This window comes from Castor canadensis, chromosome 1 (assembly GCF_047511655.1).
Source record: "Castor canadensis chromosome 1, mCasCan1.hap1v2, whole genome shotgun sequence".
Classification (NCBI taxonomy): domain Eukaryota; kingdom Metazoa; phylum Chordata; class Mammalia; order Rodentia; family Castoridae; genus Castor; species Castor canadensis.
The window spans coordinates 63,220,993-63,237,635 of NC_133386.1; the positions used below are offsets into that span (position 1 = coordinate 63,220,993).

At 35.0% G+C, this 16,643-nt stretch overlaps 1 protein-coding gene across 3 annotated transcripts in view; it reads left to right on the forward strand.

Moving 5' to 3' along the window:
* The window catches only part of Fbxl4 (F-box and leucine rich repeat protein 4), a 64,945-nt gene extending 49,359 nt beyond the window's left edge, over positions 1-15,586 (forward strand). For 2 of the 3 annotated variants that reach the window (XM_074077895.1, XM_074077896.1), the window contains exons 7-9: positions 5,474-5,545; positions 10,912-11,224; positions 15,039-15,586. In XM_074077895.1, coding sequence (XP_073933996.1) covers positions 5,474-5,545; positions 10,912-11,224; positions 15,039-15,202 — 549 coding nt within the window. In that variant the 3' untranslated portion in view covers positions 15,203-15,586. The other variant, XM_074077897.1, reaches the window with a different exon arrangement.
* The last annotated feature ends 1,057 nt before the right edge of the window (positions 15,587-16,643 follow it).

Consider the following 16,643-nt stretch of genomic DNA (forward strand, 5'->3'; position numbering starts at 1 on the left):
TATTTAATCTTGCTGTACCACTATTGAGAATGTACCCAAAGGAATCAAAGTCAGCATACAATAGAAATACCTGCACACTGTAATGCCGTTTACCAGCGGAACCTGGGTGACAGAAGCTGTAAAAAGATGAGGGGACTACTGAGTCCTACTCAGTAGCCACTTTAATGAAGTATACATTGCTTTTTATAAACTGCTTTTACACAGAGAGCATTTGGTCAGAAAAAGCATGCCAAGTATTACATGTCAAGGTTACATTAGTTCAGGGAAGCACAGTTAAAATTAACTCTCTGTTATTTCTCCTTTAAAATGGGAACAGAGAAGCAGGAGAAGCACATGGTCAGCATAATTTTCTTATTTACATCTGAAGGACACAAAACCATCTGGGAACCTTGAATATTGTTTTTCTGGACGTCTGGCTTTCTCACCAGGCCAGATACCAACTCACACAGGCAATGTCTGGTCTGAGACTTTTGCCCCAGTTCCTTGGAGCTTTCTCACAAGGCCAGATGTCAACTCACACAGGCAAGGTCCCATTGCTGGCTCCGACAGCACACTAATATTGTGCACTATTCACAATAGCCAAGCTATGGTATCAGTCTAGGTGCCAATCAGCAGATTAATGGATAAAGAAAATATGGCATATATATACAATTGAATATTATCCTGCCCTAGGGAAAAATGAAATTATGTCATTTGTAGGAAAATGAATGGAACTGGAGATCATCGTATTAAGAACAAATGCCAGAATCATAAAGACAAATACCACATTTTTCTCTCGTATGAGAATCTAGATCTAAAATAACAACAAAAAGCATGAATGTAGAAGGGAGACTTTTTCAAAAGAATTAAAAAAAAAAAGTAAGTCATTAAATACAGTCCATCCTCTTAAGGGAGAGAATTATTTCTACCTTGGAAGGAGAGAGTCTGGATAATGTGGATAGTAGGGCAAGACTGGTATTTGAGAGATCCCAGTGTTCATTGAATAGAAGTTCTAGAAGAAAAAAAAAGGAAGGAAAGGTAGAGTAATGAGAAATGAAAATGTCTTCAGATACATTGTAACAAAATTGTAAACATCAAAATAAAGGGACAGTATGGTAGGAAAAAAAAAGTCCACAAAAGTAGATAATTAGACTGTCAGTGGGCTTCTTACAGAGGCTAATAGACAGTGGAGTAATTTTTTCAAAGTGCTGAAAGATAACCTTTATCTTAAAATTTTGAGGCTGGCTAAACTTTCATTCAAAATTAGGCATGAAAATAGATAATGCTTAAGTTATTTAACCTTGTGACTAAGATTCTTCATCTATAAATGGCAATAGTTGGTTTTACCTCATATGCTATTATTTATTCTGTTCACTATATATTTCAGATTCCTGACACATAGTAGTGATGCAATAGCTATTTATTAAATGAATGTGTGAATGGTATTTTTAGAATTAAATGTGTAACCATTGGGGTTGTTGTGAGGATTAATACATATTTAATTATAGTAATGCCTCATTAAATAATTACTCAGTAAATAATTGTTAACATTTTATTATCTACGAACTTACTGAAAAAAAAAACTATTAAAAGTATTTCTTATGGCTGGCCATGGTGGCCTTGTAACCTCTGTACTTGGAAGGCAGAGGCAAGATGATTATGAGTTCAAGGCCAACCTGATCTACAAGCCAAATCCTGTTTTGAAAAGCAAACAAACATGTCATGGGGGAGTCCACCAGAGTGCTAGAGGGTTCTTGCTTTCAGAATGCTCTCAAGAGTAAGAGGCTATAGCACCTGAGTTATAGGCAGAAAAGAAACTATTGATAGATAGAAAGGCTGGGCGAAGAGACACACAGTAGGTCCGGAAACTGGGTACCCCCTGAGCATCGGAGGGCTGATTTTTTTAATATCTGTAAGGCTTCTGCCTTAAAGAAAAGGATGTGGTGTGGTCCTATAGGTCCATTCTTGGTCCTATTGGTCCATACTTTCTGTATTTCCTGCTTTCTGTCACCTGGACCGGTTCCTCCGCTTTTGTCAGACTGGGGGGGCTTCCGCCTTCCCATGTCATGGGGCTGATTTGTGTTATGGGAGTGCTACACAAACAAAACAATAACAACAATAAAACTCCATAAAATGAAAAATTTAGTAAGGAGGTTTCAAGTGTAATCACAGAAATTGATAAAATGCCATTTAATTAATGACCAGAGGAAAAAAATCTAATCTTTTTCTATTTGTTTTAAAAAGGTAAGCCCAAAACTAAAATTTTAAGGTGATTCAAAAACTCATATGAAAGAGCAAAGGACCAAGAGCACCTAAGAGAGTTTTGAAGAATGAGGTCTTTACCTTACTAGATTTAAAGGCTTGTAAACTATAGTAAACACTGAAGTGTTAGGGGAGGGAAAGCCAAACTAGTGAAACAAAGTAACCCAAAAATACACTTAATACAGAAATTGAAACTCGACAGGTGACAAAAAGCATCACTAATAAGTGGGTAACTGGAGCAAAGAGAGAATGAAATTTGATATCTTAACCACAAATAAAACTCAATTCATTGGTTTAAAAACCTAATTGCAAATAATGACTTCAAAGCTGTCATTTAAAAGAAAACAAACATTATTTTCTTTGGTAAAGAAGAACTTTTTAAGAAAAGATAACAGAATAGAAACTTAAGAGGAAAAGATTAATATGACTATATTAAAATTTAAAATGTTCACATTTCAGAAGACCCCATACACAAAGTGAAAAGACAAAGCTTAGATTTACAGAAGATATTTGTAATAGATATTACTGACAAAGATTGTGTTCAGCATACATTAAGAATTCCTATAAATCAAGAAGGCTGAACCAACCCAATGGAAAAATCAGCAAAGGATATGATTGAGCAATTTATAGAACAGAAAATATGAGTGGTCAATAAGTATATTAAAAGATCGTTACCCTCACTAGTAATCATACTAATGCAAATTGTAACATTCTGTATTCATCAGGTTGATGTATGTTAAAAAGGACAAAAAAAACCCCAGCACATTGGCAAAGATGTTGGACCTAAAACACTGCTGGTGGGAGAATAAATTGATTCAGGCACTAAAGAGAGCTATTTTATAGTCAGACATTCCCAAACACCCTGGTCTGTACTCCAAAGAAATACTCTCCAATAAATGCACAAGGAAGCATTTATAAGAATTTTCATTCTAATACTGTTTGTAGTGGTGAAAATTGTAATCAACTATATAATCATCAAATGAGAGTGTGTACTGTAGTATATTTGCATAAAAAATATTATGCAACAGTTAAAATAGTTGATACCGAATCAACATGGACAAATGCCTCACAAACTGATGAGGAAGATGCAGAACTATAGATATAGTATATGTGTATATATATATATATATATATATATATATATATATATATATATATACACAATGTAAAAACCATACAGAACAATATTAAATGCTGCTTATGGGTTTGTAATGTATAGTAAAACTATATAATTTTCAAACATATTTTTAAACACAAAGTCATGATAAGTGTTACTTACCTCTGAGGAAGTATGAGAATGGATGGATGGATACAAAACTAGAGATAATAAATAAGGCAAGCCGGGTGTGAGTGGCTCAGAACTGTAATCCTAGCTACTTGGGAGGCTGAGGTTGGGAGGCCAGCCTCCTTCAACCTCACAGTTCGAGACCAGCCTAGGCAAATATTCCAGGAGATCCCTATTTCCAAAATAAGCAGAGCAAAATGGACTGGAGTGTGGCTCAAGTGGTAGAGCACATGCTTTGCAAAAAAGACAAAGTGCTAAGAGCTGATAAATATGTTATTGGCCATATGGATAGCATATTGAGCCTGTGATTGTCAATATATTTGAGATTCCTCACAGTAAATAATTTAAAAATAGCAGACAAGTTTCACAAACTTTGTGTGTATGTTTATGTATATGTGCATTTTTTTCAGTATTGGAGATAAAACTCAAGGAAGGCCCTGTTTGTAGTAAGCAGGTGCTCTACCACTGAGTTACATTCCAAACCAACTTTTTAATTTAAATTTTCCTATAAGAATATATGGGAAAATTCTCTAATATGTTCTGGATCTTGCTTATAGGAAAATATTATAAAAATAACTTTGTTATAAGGATCTGGTTCTTTAATGAAAACAAACCTAATGTCATGTTGCTGTCTGCTAGAAGTTAGTACAACTAAGTATTGTGGAGACCCTCAAAATTAATTTGTCTTGACATTCTTTGTAATGTTCACATTATGAAAGCTACAGGAGATTGTCTTGTTATATAACATTGAAACTTAAGTATAAAATCAATATAAGCTCATTTTTGCTTAAGTTTGAAGAAATGTTCAATGGGGAAATAATTAGACTGAAATGAAATATCCTTTAAGGCCTATTATAACTATTATTTTATTTTTGTTGGAAGTAACCTTATTTTATGTGAAATACTTCATTACTTCACATCCCTAGTGAGAATCTTGTCTGAGATTTAGCCAGATGTTTTGTATTGTCATTGACATATTGTTCATTCCTCCCTAAACTGATACTTTTCAATTTCTGAACACTTGGAAAATTTAACAGAGATTGTATAATAACTTAATTTTGTTAAATATGATTTAGTTCACGTGTTTGGAAAGAAATTTTGCTGTATAAGTTTAAGTAGTTTTCTCTTTAATAGCAGAAAAACTAGAAATTTCACTATTTTGCAGTTTTTTTTCTTTTAACAATTTTTCATGGTAAGTGAACTTAGGACTTAAAAAATATTTTAATTACCATGATTATGTAGCAGTCTGGCATGCATACCTTTGGGTTTCTTTAGTGGTGAGACCGTTTCTGTTGCACAGGATGGATGGGTGTAAATGGCAGGAACATGACTAGAAAGTGCATACTAGATATATTTCAGTCAGCATGTTGTTATAGACAGGTGCTCAATGGTTGTTGGTGTCCTTGTCAGCAAAGAGAACCCTTTGACATTAAAGTTGCCAGATCAGTTCTGATTTGGAGTGACTCTATTGGCAGTTCCATCAGCCTGCAGCTGATCAGTGAATGTCAGAGCTGCTGCTCTTCTTCAGGAGTGCCACTAACCCCTTGGGTCTTCTTCTTTCTTTCTTTCTTTTCTTTTTTCTTTTTTTTTTTGAGGGGTAGGGATGGCTTAACTTGTCTTGTTATTCTTTCTTAACCAGACTTTCAAATTGCTTACCTCTGGGAAATAAACCAAGAGGTCATAGGGAATATAGGTATTTTTAAAGTATGCAAAAGCATATACAAAGTGACGAGTTACATGGAGACTAGTAATGATTACCATGACACCAACCCAATCAATGGTGGAGCACTGGGGACTCATTAAATGGCATTTGTGGAATCTGTAACCTAGGTTTTGAGCTCATTTCAGGGAAAGTAGTGACAGCCTTTAATGTCTAATTGACCTCTTCTCTTTGTTTCATTTTCATTCACTTTCCATATTTGCCTCTGATGTGGTCCCTGATGGCAGCAAACAGCGCTGCTCAGCATTTTGAACTTCTGTTCAGAGCTTCAGCACCTCAGTTTAGGAAGTTGTGTAATGGTAAGTATTTGAAAATTCTTGTATTCAATTTCTTGTTCTTTTTTCTTCCTATGAGTGAACTTTAGGCTGACCCACTCCATCCCACACCTAACCCTAATGTCTCAGATTTATGGTTAACTACTTTGTATGCTGTATTCAAACATTTTTTTAAATTGAAGACCATGTCTCTGAAACTGACCTTTCTCTATGAGAACAAGGAAAAGTATAGTGTGATGGAAAGAGATCAGTTCCGCCCCAGCCAAATGTTATCTCAGACAAGCCATTTACCTCTCTGGGTTTCTTTAAAAAAACATGATGTCAGTCATACCCAAATGTCAACAGTTTATCTTTTCACAAAACTAATTTTAGTTTTTAAATTCTGAGGTTGTTTCTTATAAATGTTGATGATAAGTAGATAGACTTGCTTGATGTCGTAGTGGCTTTTTTTACTGCCCTTATTGAACAAAGTAAAAGGATTGATGCCTTATGTCAGAACTCAATTTTCTTTGGCACTTTTGCTGGTCTGTAAAATCCAAAAGCCTTCAAGATTTAAAATTGTGATGTTGTGTGCCCCTGAAAGAGGTCATGAGAAATTTTTTTTCATCTGAATTATATAGTTATACTGGCTTATAAATAGCACACTTAAGAGACAACTGAATTCTTTTGTATGTGTGTATGCACATGCATCTCACCAGATGTGCCTCTTTCTTTGGAGCAGTCTGTTCCTGTTCACTTCCTCCAATACTGCCAACCAAAGCAGATTTAGGAGATCCCCAAATCTGTCAGTTTTGTATCCATTTGGTAGCAAGACCTGAATAAGCAGGATAATTTTAACAGTCCAGAGAAATTCTGGTCTCCTAGGCTCGGAATACACAGGCAAGGTATTTGACCTATAAGAGATCCCATTTGAGCATCTTTTGTTGCTTAGCAATATCCTAAGATAAGGCATAGTAGGTTAGATAGGCCTCTTATAGTGTCTTATCTCCATGCTCCTGTTTTTTAATCCTGGCAGTCAGGTCTTATAAAACTGCAAGTGTGGGCTTAGGCCATCCTATACTCTTAAAACAATTTTGGGAACCCACTAGATTCTTCTTACTTCAAGTCACAGTCTTACCTTTTTGAATCATTTCATAGGAATTTCATTTCATGGGAATTCTTTGGATTCCTTGCCGTGACTCTTGTAGATGGGTTAGTGACAATTGATGGCAGTTTTTGTGACAACAAACCAGCTACTTAGATCTTTGCATGTTGCTACTCTGCCCTTATCAAATTGGTAAGCACCCTCTTCAACTTAAGCTAGGTTACCTTACCCTGCTTGTTGTTTACCTCCTCTTGAAGTAATATTCCATGGAAAAGTAGGCCTCTGCCACAGACCTGAAATTGTACATATATATGTACATATATATATGTACATATATATGTATATATGTACATATATATATGTACATATATATTTACAGAGCTGAAATTGTACATATATATTTACACTTGGAATTACATATATTTTGTCAGCATTTTTCAAAAGTGAATGATGGAAAATTAGTCCTGAAGGATATTTAATTATAATAAGGTATGTATGTGAGGGCAGAGGGGGAATTTCTACTCAAAATTAGGAATTGATGCAACTATGTCCTCATCTTGGAGTTCTACCTTGGTATTCCTACAACAAAGAAACTGTTTACCTTTGCTTAATACAGTGTTTCCAACATTCCTTGGTCGTGGTGAATAATCTTTTTGATGTGTTGCTGAATTCAGTTTGCCATTATTTTGTTGAGGATTTTTGCATCAGTGTTCATTAAGGAAATTGGCCTACAGTTCTCCTTTTTGGAGATGTCTTTGCCTGGTTTTGGGATAAGTGTAATACTGGCTTCATAAAATGTGTTTGGCAGTTTTCCTTCCCTTTCTATTTCGTGGAACAGTTTAAGGAGGGTTGGTATCAGTTCTTCTTTAAAGGTCTGATAGAATTCAGCAGAGAATCCATCAGGTCCTGTACTTTTTCTTTTTGGGGAGACTCTTGATTGCTGCTTCAATTTCATTTTGTGTTATAGATCTATTCAGGTGATTAATTTCCTCTTGGTTCAGTTTTGGATGATCATATGTATCTAGAAATCTGTCCATTTCTTTTTAAATTTCTTCTGATTGATAAAGATAGTTAAATTTTTTCTTAAATAGCTAATCATCTCTTTGATTTAAAGTTTTATTATCTATGGTAATGGAAAGCATTGAACAAATAGATAACAAAGCCCCCATTGGTTCCATCCCTCTCATCTACCATCTTCTCGCAAGTTCGTAAGCAAATGTATTAGTTAAAATTAGGTCCAACTGCCAATGATAGAAAAATTCCAAATGACTGTTTAAACAAGATAGTTTATTGCTTTTTCATGTAAATAAAGTGTTAGAAGTGACAATCCAGCCAGATTTGCTGCTCTACTCCTCTCACCCTGACAGACCCTGACTTCTAGCTCAGTCTCCATGGTCACACATTTGACCTCATAGCTTTGAATGGTGCTCCAGCTATCATATCCCCACATCAAGCTGAAGGGAAGGAGGAAAAGCATACACTTTCCCTTGAGTACCCTTTCTTGAAGTTGGTTGCCTGTTATCCAACACTTATTCATCTGACTTTGTATCATAGAATGCTGGGAAATACAGCTTATTGTGGGCAACCTTGTACCCAGAGTTGAGTTCTGTATTTATTTTCTATCCAGTGAGTTCCCAGAAGAGGGGAAAGAAACAGATGATTCCTTGGAGGCTAAGAGAAAGCAAAGCAAAGTACATACATAATATCCTGAATACCCTAACTTCATAATTAGCCTCGCAGACTGTGCCATCCAGCGTGATAGCTGATAGCCATGTGTGACAATTGAGCACTTGAAATACACTAGTCCACATTAAGACGTGATGTAAATGTGAAGTATACAGCATATTTTGAAGGCTTAGTACCAAAAAATGTAAAACATTATAGTAGGCTTTTTTTTTTTTTTTTTTGGTGGTGGTACTGGTGGTACTGGGCTTTGAACTCAAGGCTTCAGGCTTGCTAGGCAGACACTCCATTGCTTGAGCCATGCCTCCAGCACCACCCTCCCAGCCTGGTTACTTTGAAGCGAGGGTCTGGCTTTTTGCCTAGGTTGCCCTGCACCATGATCCTCCTGTTTTATACTTCTTACAGTCACTGGGATGACAGGTGAATGCCACATATCCAGCTTTTTTCCATTGAGATGGGGTCTTACGAGATTTTTTTTTTTTTGCCCAAGCTGACCTAGAACATCAGTTCTGCTCTCAGCTTTCCACATAGCTAGAATGACAGGTACACTCCACTGTGCTCAGCTATTGGTTAAGATGAGGTCTCAAGAACTATTTGTCCAGGCTGGCCTTGAACCACGATCCTCCTGATCTCAACCTCCCAAATAGCTAGGATCATAGGGATGTGCTATCAGCACCCTGCAAACATTTCAGTATTTTTGGTATTTATAATACATGCTGAAATGGAAATATTGTCAGTAAACAGAATATATTCTTAAAATTAATTTTATCTGTTTCTTTTGACTATCTAAAATATGACTAAGAAAAAATTAAATTCTATATATGATTGGTATTCTATAAGTGCTTCTTCGAATACTTTAAAGTTGACTAGAGAATTGTAATTCCTGGCTTACATTTTCTTATGTTTCCTGTGAATTTTTTTATCTATTTAAGTCACCTAACTTCTTGCTGATAATTCCTTGGTGACATTTGTTATATATTAAAAATTAGAGTGAGAAAATAAATGTATCTAACTCTCTTAAGGGAAAAAGGGTTCCATATTATTTCTGTAATTCAGGGTGAGTAGTAATGAGTAAAACAGGGATAGGTTGCCTTCAGTCCAGCAAGATTATGTAGTTAATTTCTTATTTTCCCACCCCTGGATTCTTTGTGCTTGATGTGTTTAATAATGCTGGGGAAATTTCACAATAAAAAACTCTTGGAAGAATTTTACATGGTACAGTAGGTATGCTGATAGAGAACTAGTCCATATGCCACTGAGATTGCCCTGGTACAAATTCAGCATGATAGGAATCATGGATTTCAGAAGTTTAATTGCTTCTTTTTAGCCCCTGTCATCTTACCTCCAAACTGATGCAGTCCTCTCCAGTGGACATTCTGCATTCTCACCTACTGTAGGCCGTCCTCAGACAGAAGCAAGAGGGATGTTTCTTTTAGTGTAAATCATATCATGTCACTCCTTTGCTTAAAACCCTCATTGCCTTCCTTAGTACATGAAATAAAAATCCAGCCTCTTTGTGGTTAAATTGCCTGGCCCCGAGTACCTCTGCCTCTTTAGTCCATCTTCTCCCTCACTACCCTTGGGCCATTACTGGTCATCTTGCTGTTTCTTAAGTTCACCAAGCTCATTCCTGGAGAGTCAGCAACCATCACCACCCCCCAACTCTTGACACTCTGATCAGTCTCATATCACCGTGTTTTACTCTTTGAATTAATTTTGTTAATTTATTTGTGTCTCTGTCTTTCCCCAAATGGGAACAAAATAATCTGTTTTTTGGTTTGCAACTGTTGCTAGCATCTGGAGTGGCGATAGTACATAGTAAGTCCATAAATATTCACTGAAAATAGAATAAGCACTTGAATAAAAGGAAAAAAAATCATTGTAAATATTTACTATTTTCTTTCTTCTTGACTTTTGGTGATAACTTTGATACATGATTACAACAAAATTAAATGAGCCTCTTGAAAGAACCTATTTTAAGAAACATTGTTGAAGCATATAAAGCCCAAGAACTGAAATGTTTAATCCTTGATTAGTAGATGTTTATCCTGTAATGATGAGATAAGTATTGGACACCTCTAATAACTGACGGTGCTTAGCATATTAGTCTAAATTTTGTTCATGTTGTATGTTCAGTCTATAAATGCCTTACGTAACCCAAAACTGCTATCCTAATTAGTACTGTCAGCATTTCCACCAGTTTTAGAGACTGGCAAAGTGCACACCTTTATCAGAGATAATATACCTAAGTATATTAATCATATAAAATAGAAGATACTAGGCCCTGTCAACATGTAGCAGCAGCGCTAGGTCAAAATAGTAGGTATGAAAGAATCACACACAATCCTCAAATTGTTCGCGAGAGACTGGGGAATTCAGACTGCTTTGGGATTTAATTCGTTAACATACTATTAAATGGATTTTTAAGTAAGTGATGACTCTTGCAGTTTTATGAAGTGGTGGAAGATCCGTGAGATGAGTGGACAGATCTGTATTAATAAGCATGTAAGTAAGTATAGTTATATGGATGCAAAAATGAGAGATTAAGCATGTTCTAATTAGCTTTAAACAGTTTGCATTTCTGAGCATAACGTGTAAAAGATTGGAATTGTTTCATTTCCAGATTGAAGACTATGATGTAGTAGCTAGCATGATAGGGGCTAAGTGTAAAAAACTCCGGACCCTGGATCTGTGGAGATGTAAGAATATTACCGAGAATGGAATAGCAGAACTGGCTTCTGGGTGTCCACTTCTGGAGGAACTTGACCTTGGCTGGTGCCCCACTCTGCAGAGCAGCACTGGGTGCTTCGCCAGACTGGCTCGCCAACTCCCGAATTTGCAAAAACTCTTTCTTACAGCTAACAGGTCTGTGTGTGACACAGACATTGAAGAACTTGCTTCTAATTGTACCAGGTTACGGCAACTAGACATATTAGGTAAGGTTACAATATATAAATTTGTTTTAAAGCTTATTTCTTAGATATAAGACTTAATTTCACACTTTTTGCAAGGCAACCAAAAACAATTTAGAATAAAACTTTTGTCCTGATAAGACTGTTTGATTTGATAGAAAGAATAAGATTGGTCAGGTGGCTTAGGAAATAATTATATATATATATATATATATATATATATATATATATATATATATATATATATATATACTTATATAAAATAGCGAGGACAATAATATATTTCATAGCTGAAACTGTCAAAAGCTCTAAATAACTGAATTTTTGGTCCTAATACTTAAAAGAGTGAGAGTTTACATGAGTTATGGCCTTCATTTTTATTAAGGACAGAAAAGAAGAAATGAATCCATTTGTATAATGAATTCCAGCTAGATTTTTCTTAAGTCTTCTTAATGATAAACTCTTGATTAAGAAATATTGTGAAATCTCCATTCCTGCTATTTCTAGTTTTTAGGAATAGTTCCTACCCCAAGGTAGATCTGGTGAAAAATTTTCAGTTCTTGAATTCCTTGTGTCTTTATTGCACCAATAAACAAAGGATGCTTTGAGATTTTGTTACTCTCTTTTTACCTTAAACAGCAGTGCCAGCAGTGCCACCATTGTCATAGTTGCCCACACAGTTGGTATTTTGTGCACTCATGTAGCACTTAAACTGTGGTTTCTGGTAATCTATTAGTAATAGTAAATTAGTCTATAAAGGACTTCTGTACCTCTGTTTGTTAAACATTCACCAAAAGGAAAACTTGACGATTTTCAACACCTGCATTGTGCTTTCAACTGCAATCTCTCCCCATCCAGGTTTATGATACATTTGTAGATGTTGCTTATGTATTTTCCATATTACTTTTTCAAGCCACTTTTAAGCAGAAATTCTTGCCTGTGATAAGTACACTTTGGACTGAATACTTTATCTGTGTCGCATTTTACTTGCTCTTCACAGATCCTGGAGTTGTACGTGAGGATGTTGTTCTCTGCATTTAATAAGAACCAGAGCAAGGGTTCAAACTGAAGATTTTTGACCCATGGTCAATTTTTTTTGTTTTTGTTTTTATAATATAACATCCATTTACTTTGCTTATTTATTTTCCTTTCTTGTTATCTTTCCTTTTGAATTATCCTAGACCTTTTATGTGAGATATATTTTCAGAAGTTCAAGAAAAAATCATGAATTCACAAGAACAAGGAAAAGTGGCCAGGGACTTTTTAAATGGATCCAAGCTTCATTCAGAGAAGAATAGTGCTGTTGTTGGTTAACATCTATTTAACAACTCCCTTCTAAAAAATAAATAGACATAAAATATCATATACTGAATATGAGCAGTGCCAAGTGTCTGGGAAAGATTCTACAGAACCATAAAGGAGTCAGGAACACCAATTCTAAAAAAGCCCAGTTGTGAGGAGCAGTTGGGTTGGTTGTCATACTTTTGTCCTATTAAATGTAAGAATGACTTTACAGAGATATTGAAGAAAAATAAGAAATAATGACTCTTTTTGAAAACTTTTGTAACTTTCATGAACATAAGAGCAAGGACGTATCTTTATCTGTTATGCCATAAATAATTACTGATGGAAGACAGCAGTCACGCAAATGTATTTGAATGTCTTGTTTCATATATAAAGAGCACATTGACCATTAATAATCAACAGTTAACTAATAACTAACAGAAACATTGTGTGCTATATACTGTTCTACATATACGTTAACTGATTTAATCCTCACAACCTTGTATGAGGTAGTTATTATTAAATACATGTGAGGAAACAGGCTCGTATTAGCTGATTGACCTAGGGGCTCACAGCTAGAAATGGTGCAATCCAGATTTGAACCAGAGTCTATTCTCCTAATCACTATGCTGTATTTTCTTAACTTATGTTGTTGCTGTTTAGTTTTCTGTATCCTTAATGTTAGAATCCTCTTTTTTAAAATAAGGATTCTTAGTTAACCAATTCAGTAGTGATTTTTTGTCATTGTTTGATTATGAGTATTAAGTGGCATAACTGCTTCACACTGAAAAAAACTGCTTATCGGTACAAAGCTGGATTAGTTACATGTTCTTCCCTTTAAAGAGTTTATAACGTAGCAAGAAGGATAAAAGCAAGTATATAAGTACCTGTATGCAACCCAGAGGCAAGTCCATTTTGATGGCTCCCAGAAAAAGGAAGTATTAGAGATACAAGGAAAAGCTTTACTTAAAATCTTAGATAGATATTTTAAGATATCCATGAAAAGTAGATAGGAAATGAGAAGGGAAGGTATTTTGGGCAGAAAAAACAGCATGATATAAAAGTATAAAAGTTGAAAATACAGACTGTCTGCAGAAAGTACATAGTCTGATTTGACTCAGTATAATGGCACCTTTCATGGAGAGTGTTTTGAAACTGGGATGAGGAATTTGCAAAAAATTAAACAAGGAGTTGCTGTTATAGGATTTTAATTAGAATGAATGTCATGTTTAGGATATTAACCTGGAACAAGTGGCAGGTGGATTGGAGAAGGAAGAGATCAAAACCAGAGAAATTTACTACAATAATCCATTTAAATGAGGATTCACATCAGGGTGATAGTATTGAGAATTAGTCATCATCCCTCATTTTTTCCATCATTATACATTTAATGAGCATGTACTGTGTAAGGAAAATAGAATTATTTCCTTATACAACTGAAGATAACAGTTGTATCTCTCAGATCCATGAGAACAAGCTATGGTCAGACTTTAGAAGGAACTGGAAAACCATCAAAAAGCAAGGAAGCTATTTTCTCTTTTTCTTTTTCCTATCCTGCAACTTGCTGAATCCCAGTTTTAAATTTGAGGGGAATCTGGATTGGTTTAGCTTGGGACCAGTCACAGATAGGATGGCAGCAGAGATACAGCTCTGGAACCCATGACAGAGAAGGGAGCTGAAAGGAATCCTCAAAGAATGAAGCTGAGGTTAGCATTTTAGAAATCCTAATGCCCCTCCCAGTACATATGTATATATGATATGATTCGTGATTGTTTCCCCCAGAAAAGTTGTAATTAAAGCAAGGTATGTTTTATAACAGAGAATCTCTTAGAATTAAGTGATATTTGGTATGTATTAAGTGCCTGTTGTATATCACATACTTTACATAATTTATTTAATTTAACTTCTACCTGAGTATCCCATAATCACTTCAAATTTAACATGGGCTGAAATAACTCATCATCATCATCTGTCTTCCAGTGGTACCATTTTATACTTGCTGCTCACTGTAAAACTTAGCAAATTGTGTTGAATTTATTTGCTTTGAGCCATGGTGAATGAGTTCCTTAAGGCACACATATGTTTTACTCATCTTCTTATTACAGTGCCCAAAACAGATGCTCAATACAGTTAGCAGAGTAGTTGCTCAGTAAATTATATTGCATGGAATTAAGAGATTGAATTATAGGCATGGCTGCTTAATCTGACCCTTGATCTGGTTAAGGAAAGTGAGATGTGAAAACCATTTTTGCATTGGGTGACAAAAGCAGGAAAGTTGAGAGAGGAGCTGATTGGAAGAGACTGAGGTAGAGACTGAAACAGAATGAAGGTGGTAGGTGGCAGATGATTGGCAAGATTCAGGTCCTAGGTACCAAATTACCTGGCAACATTCAGTTTTTATTTTTATAAACAGAACCATTTCAATATGAAGTGTTTTTTAAATGCTTTAAAGTTTTAAAAGATCATTTTTAGTGTATTCAAATAAATAATAGAGGGACTCATTATTGGGACATTTTATAAATGTTATGTTTATGGTGTTTTGTTTTTTAAACAGGAACAAGAATGGTAAGTCCAGCATCCTTGAGAAAACTCCTGGAATCTTGTAAAGATCTTTCCTTACTTGATGTGTCCTTCTGCTCACAGATTGATAACAGATCTGTGCTAGAACTCAATGCAAGCTTTCCAAAAGTGTTCATTAAAAAGAGCTTTACTCAGTGATTTAATATATTCTCTGTCATTGCAAATCAACATGCTTTTGTAGGGTTTTATTTTGGGGTTGGTTTCACTTTTTGTTTTGTTCAGTTTTTATAATAGTGAGAATTTGAGACATTTGTAGATTTTAAGGAAAAATAGGAACACTGTTCACTGAATCAAGTAAACATGTAAAAAAATGTTTTCACAATATATTGCAAGCACTTTTCTTCAAGAATATGTGAGTGGTTGATAGTATTTTTACCTTGTGTTAATCAGTGGCAGTATGCTTTGATTAATAATTATATGTTAATGAAAGAATAATATGGAAACATTTTAACTTATTTTTAAAGGATACTTTAAACAATAAAGTGATATTTATACAACAATAAAGTTGATTTTTCAAACCTCCATGTAATGTCTTATTAAGCCTTATGACCTGGCAAGTATTTTGTTTGGTATATACAGAATTGTCAGAAGTGATTGTATCATTTGATTTTTAATATTTGTGTATGGGATTTCATAGGGGACAGAGTTGGAGGCTGGAGATATAGCACAAAGGTAGAATGCTTGCCTGGCATGTGCAAGGCCATGGGTTTGATCATCACACACACACACACACACACACACACACACACACACACAGAGAAATTATTGAGGAAAAGAGACTTGTTTTTCCTTCTAAGGTTTTTTTATTTAAGCCAACACATTAATTGTCCAACTATAAAATGAGTAGTTTTTCCACTTGCATCAGCATTTTCACCATTGGAAAATACCAATGCAATAATGCAGAAATAATCAAGGACAAGGGGTAAATTCCTGTTTGGAACAGCTTCCTAGCTGTTAAGCAGATGCCTTAAAAAATTGCCAGAGAGAGATGCTTCTGAGTTATATGTATATTTATTTATATATAAAAATCATAGATGTGGATTTCATTTATATTTTTTCCTGTGCCTCAGCCTCTTAAATAATTAAAATCCAGCTTCTGCTCAGGAGCAGCATGAAGGGAGGAACAAACAAAAAACATTTTTGTTAAATAATGATTTGATTTGATTCTGTTCTCAAGAAACTTTCGTAACATTAAAAGATAGGGCTGTTTTGAATAGAAAACTGATACTAACTGTATGGTATAACAAAATTAATTTTCCATTCAAGGCAAAAATCTTACATTCTAATATCCATATGCCCTACAGTGATTCTGTCCAATTGGCTATTTAATTGTAGTTAGATTTGCTTACAATGCATTTTCTCAGTCTGCACTAGCCATATTTCTGCTGTTCAGTAGTCACACAAGGCCAGGTAGTAGGTAGCATGTTGGGCACATGGGATGTAGAACATTTCTTTCATTGCAAAAGACACTTTTTGGATAACAGTACTCTAAAATTTCTTATGTATTCATTTAAGAAAAAGCACATTAGCAGTTAATATATACCTTTAGGCAAGTTTTGAGGGTACTGTCAGTAGTACA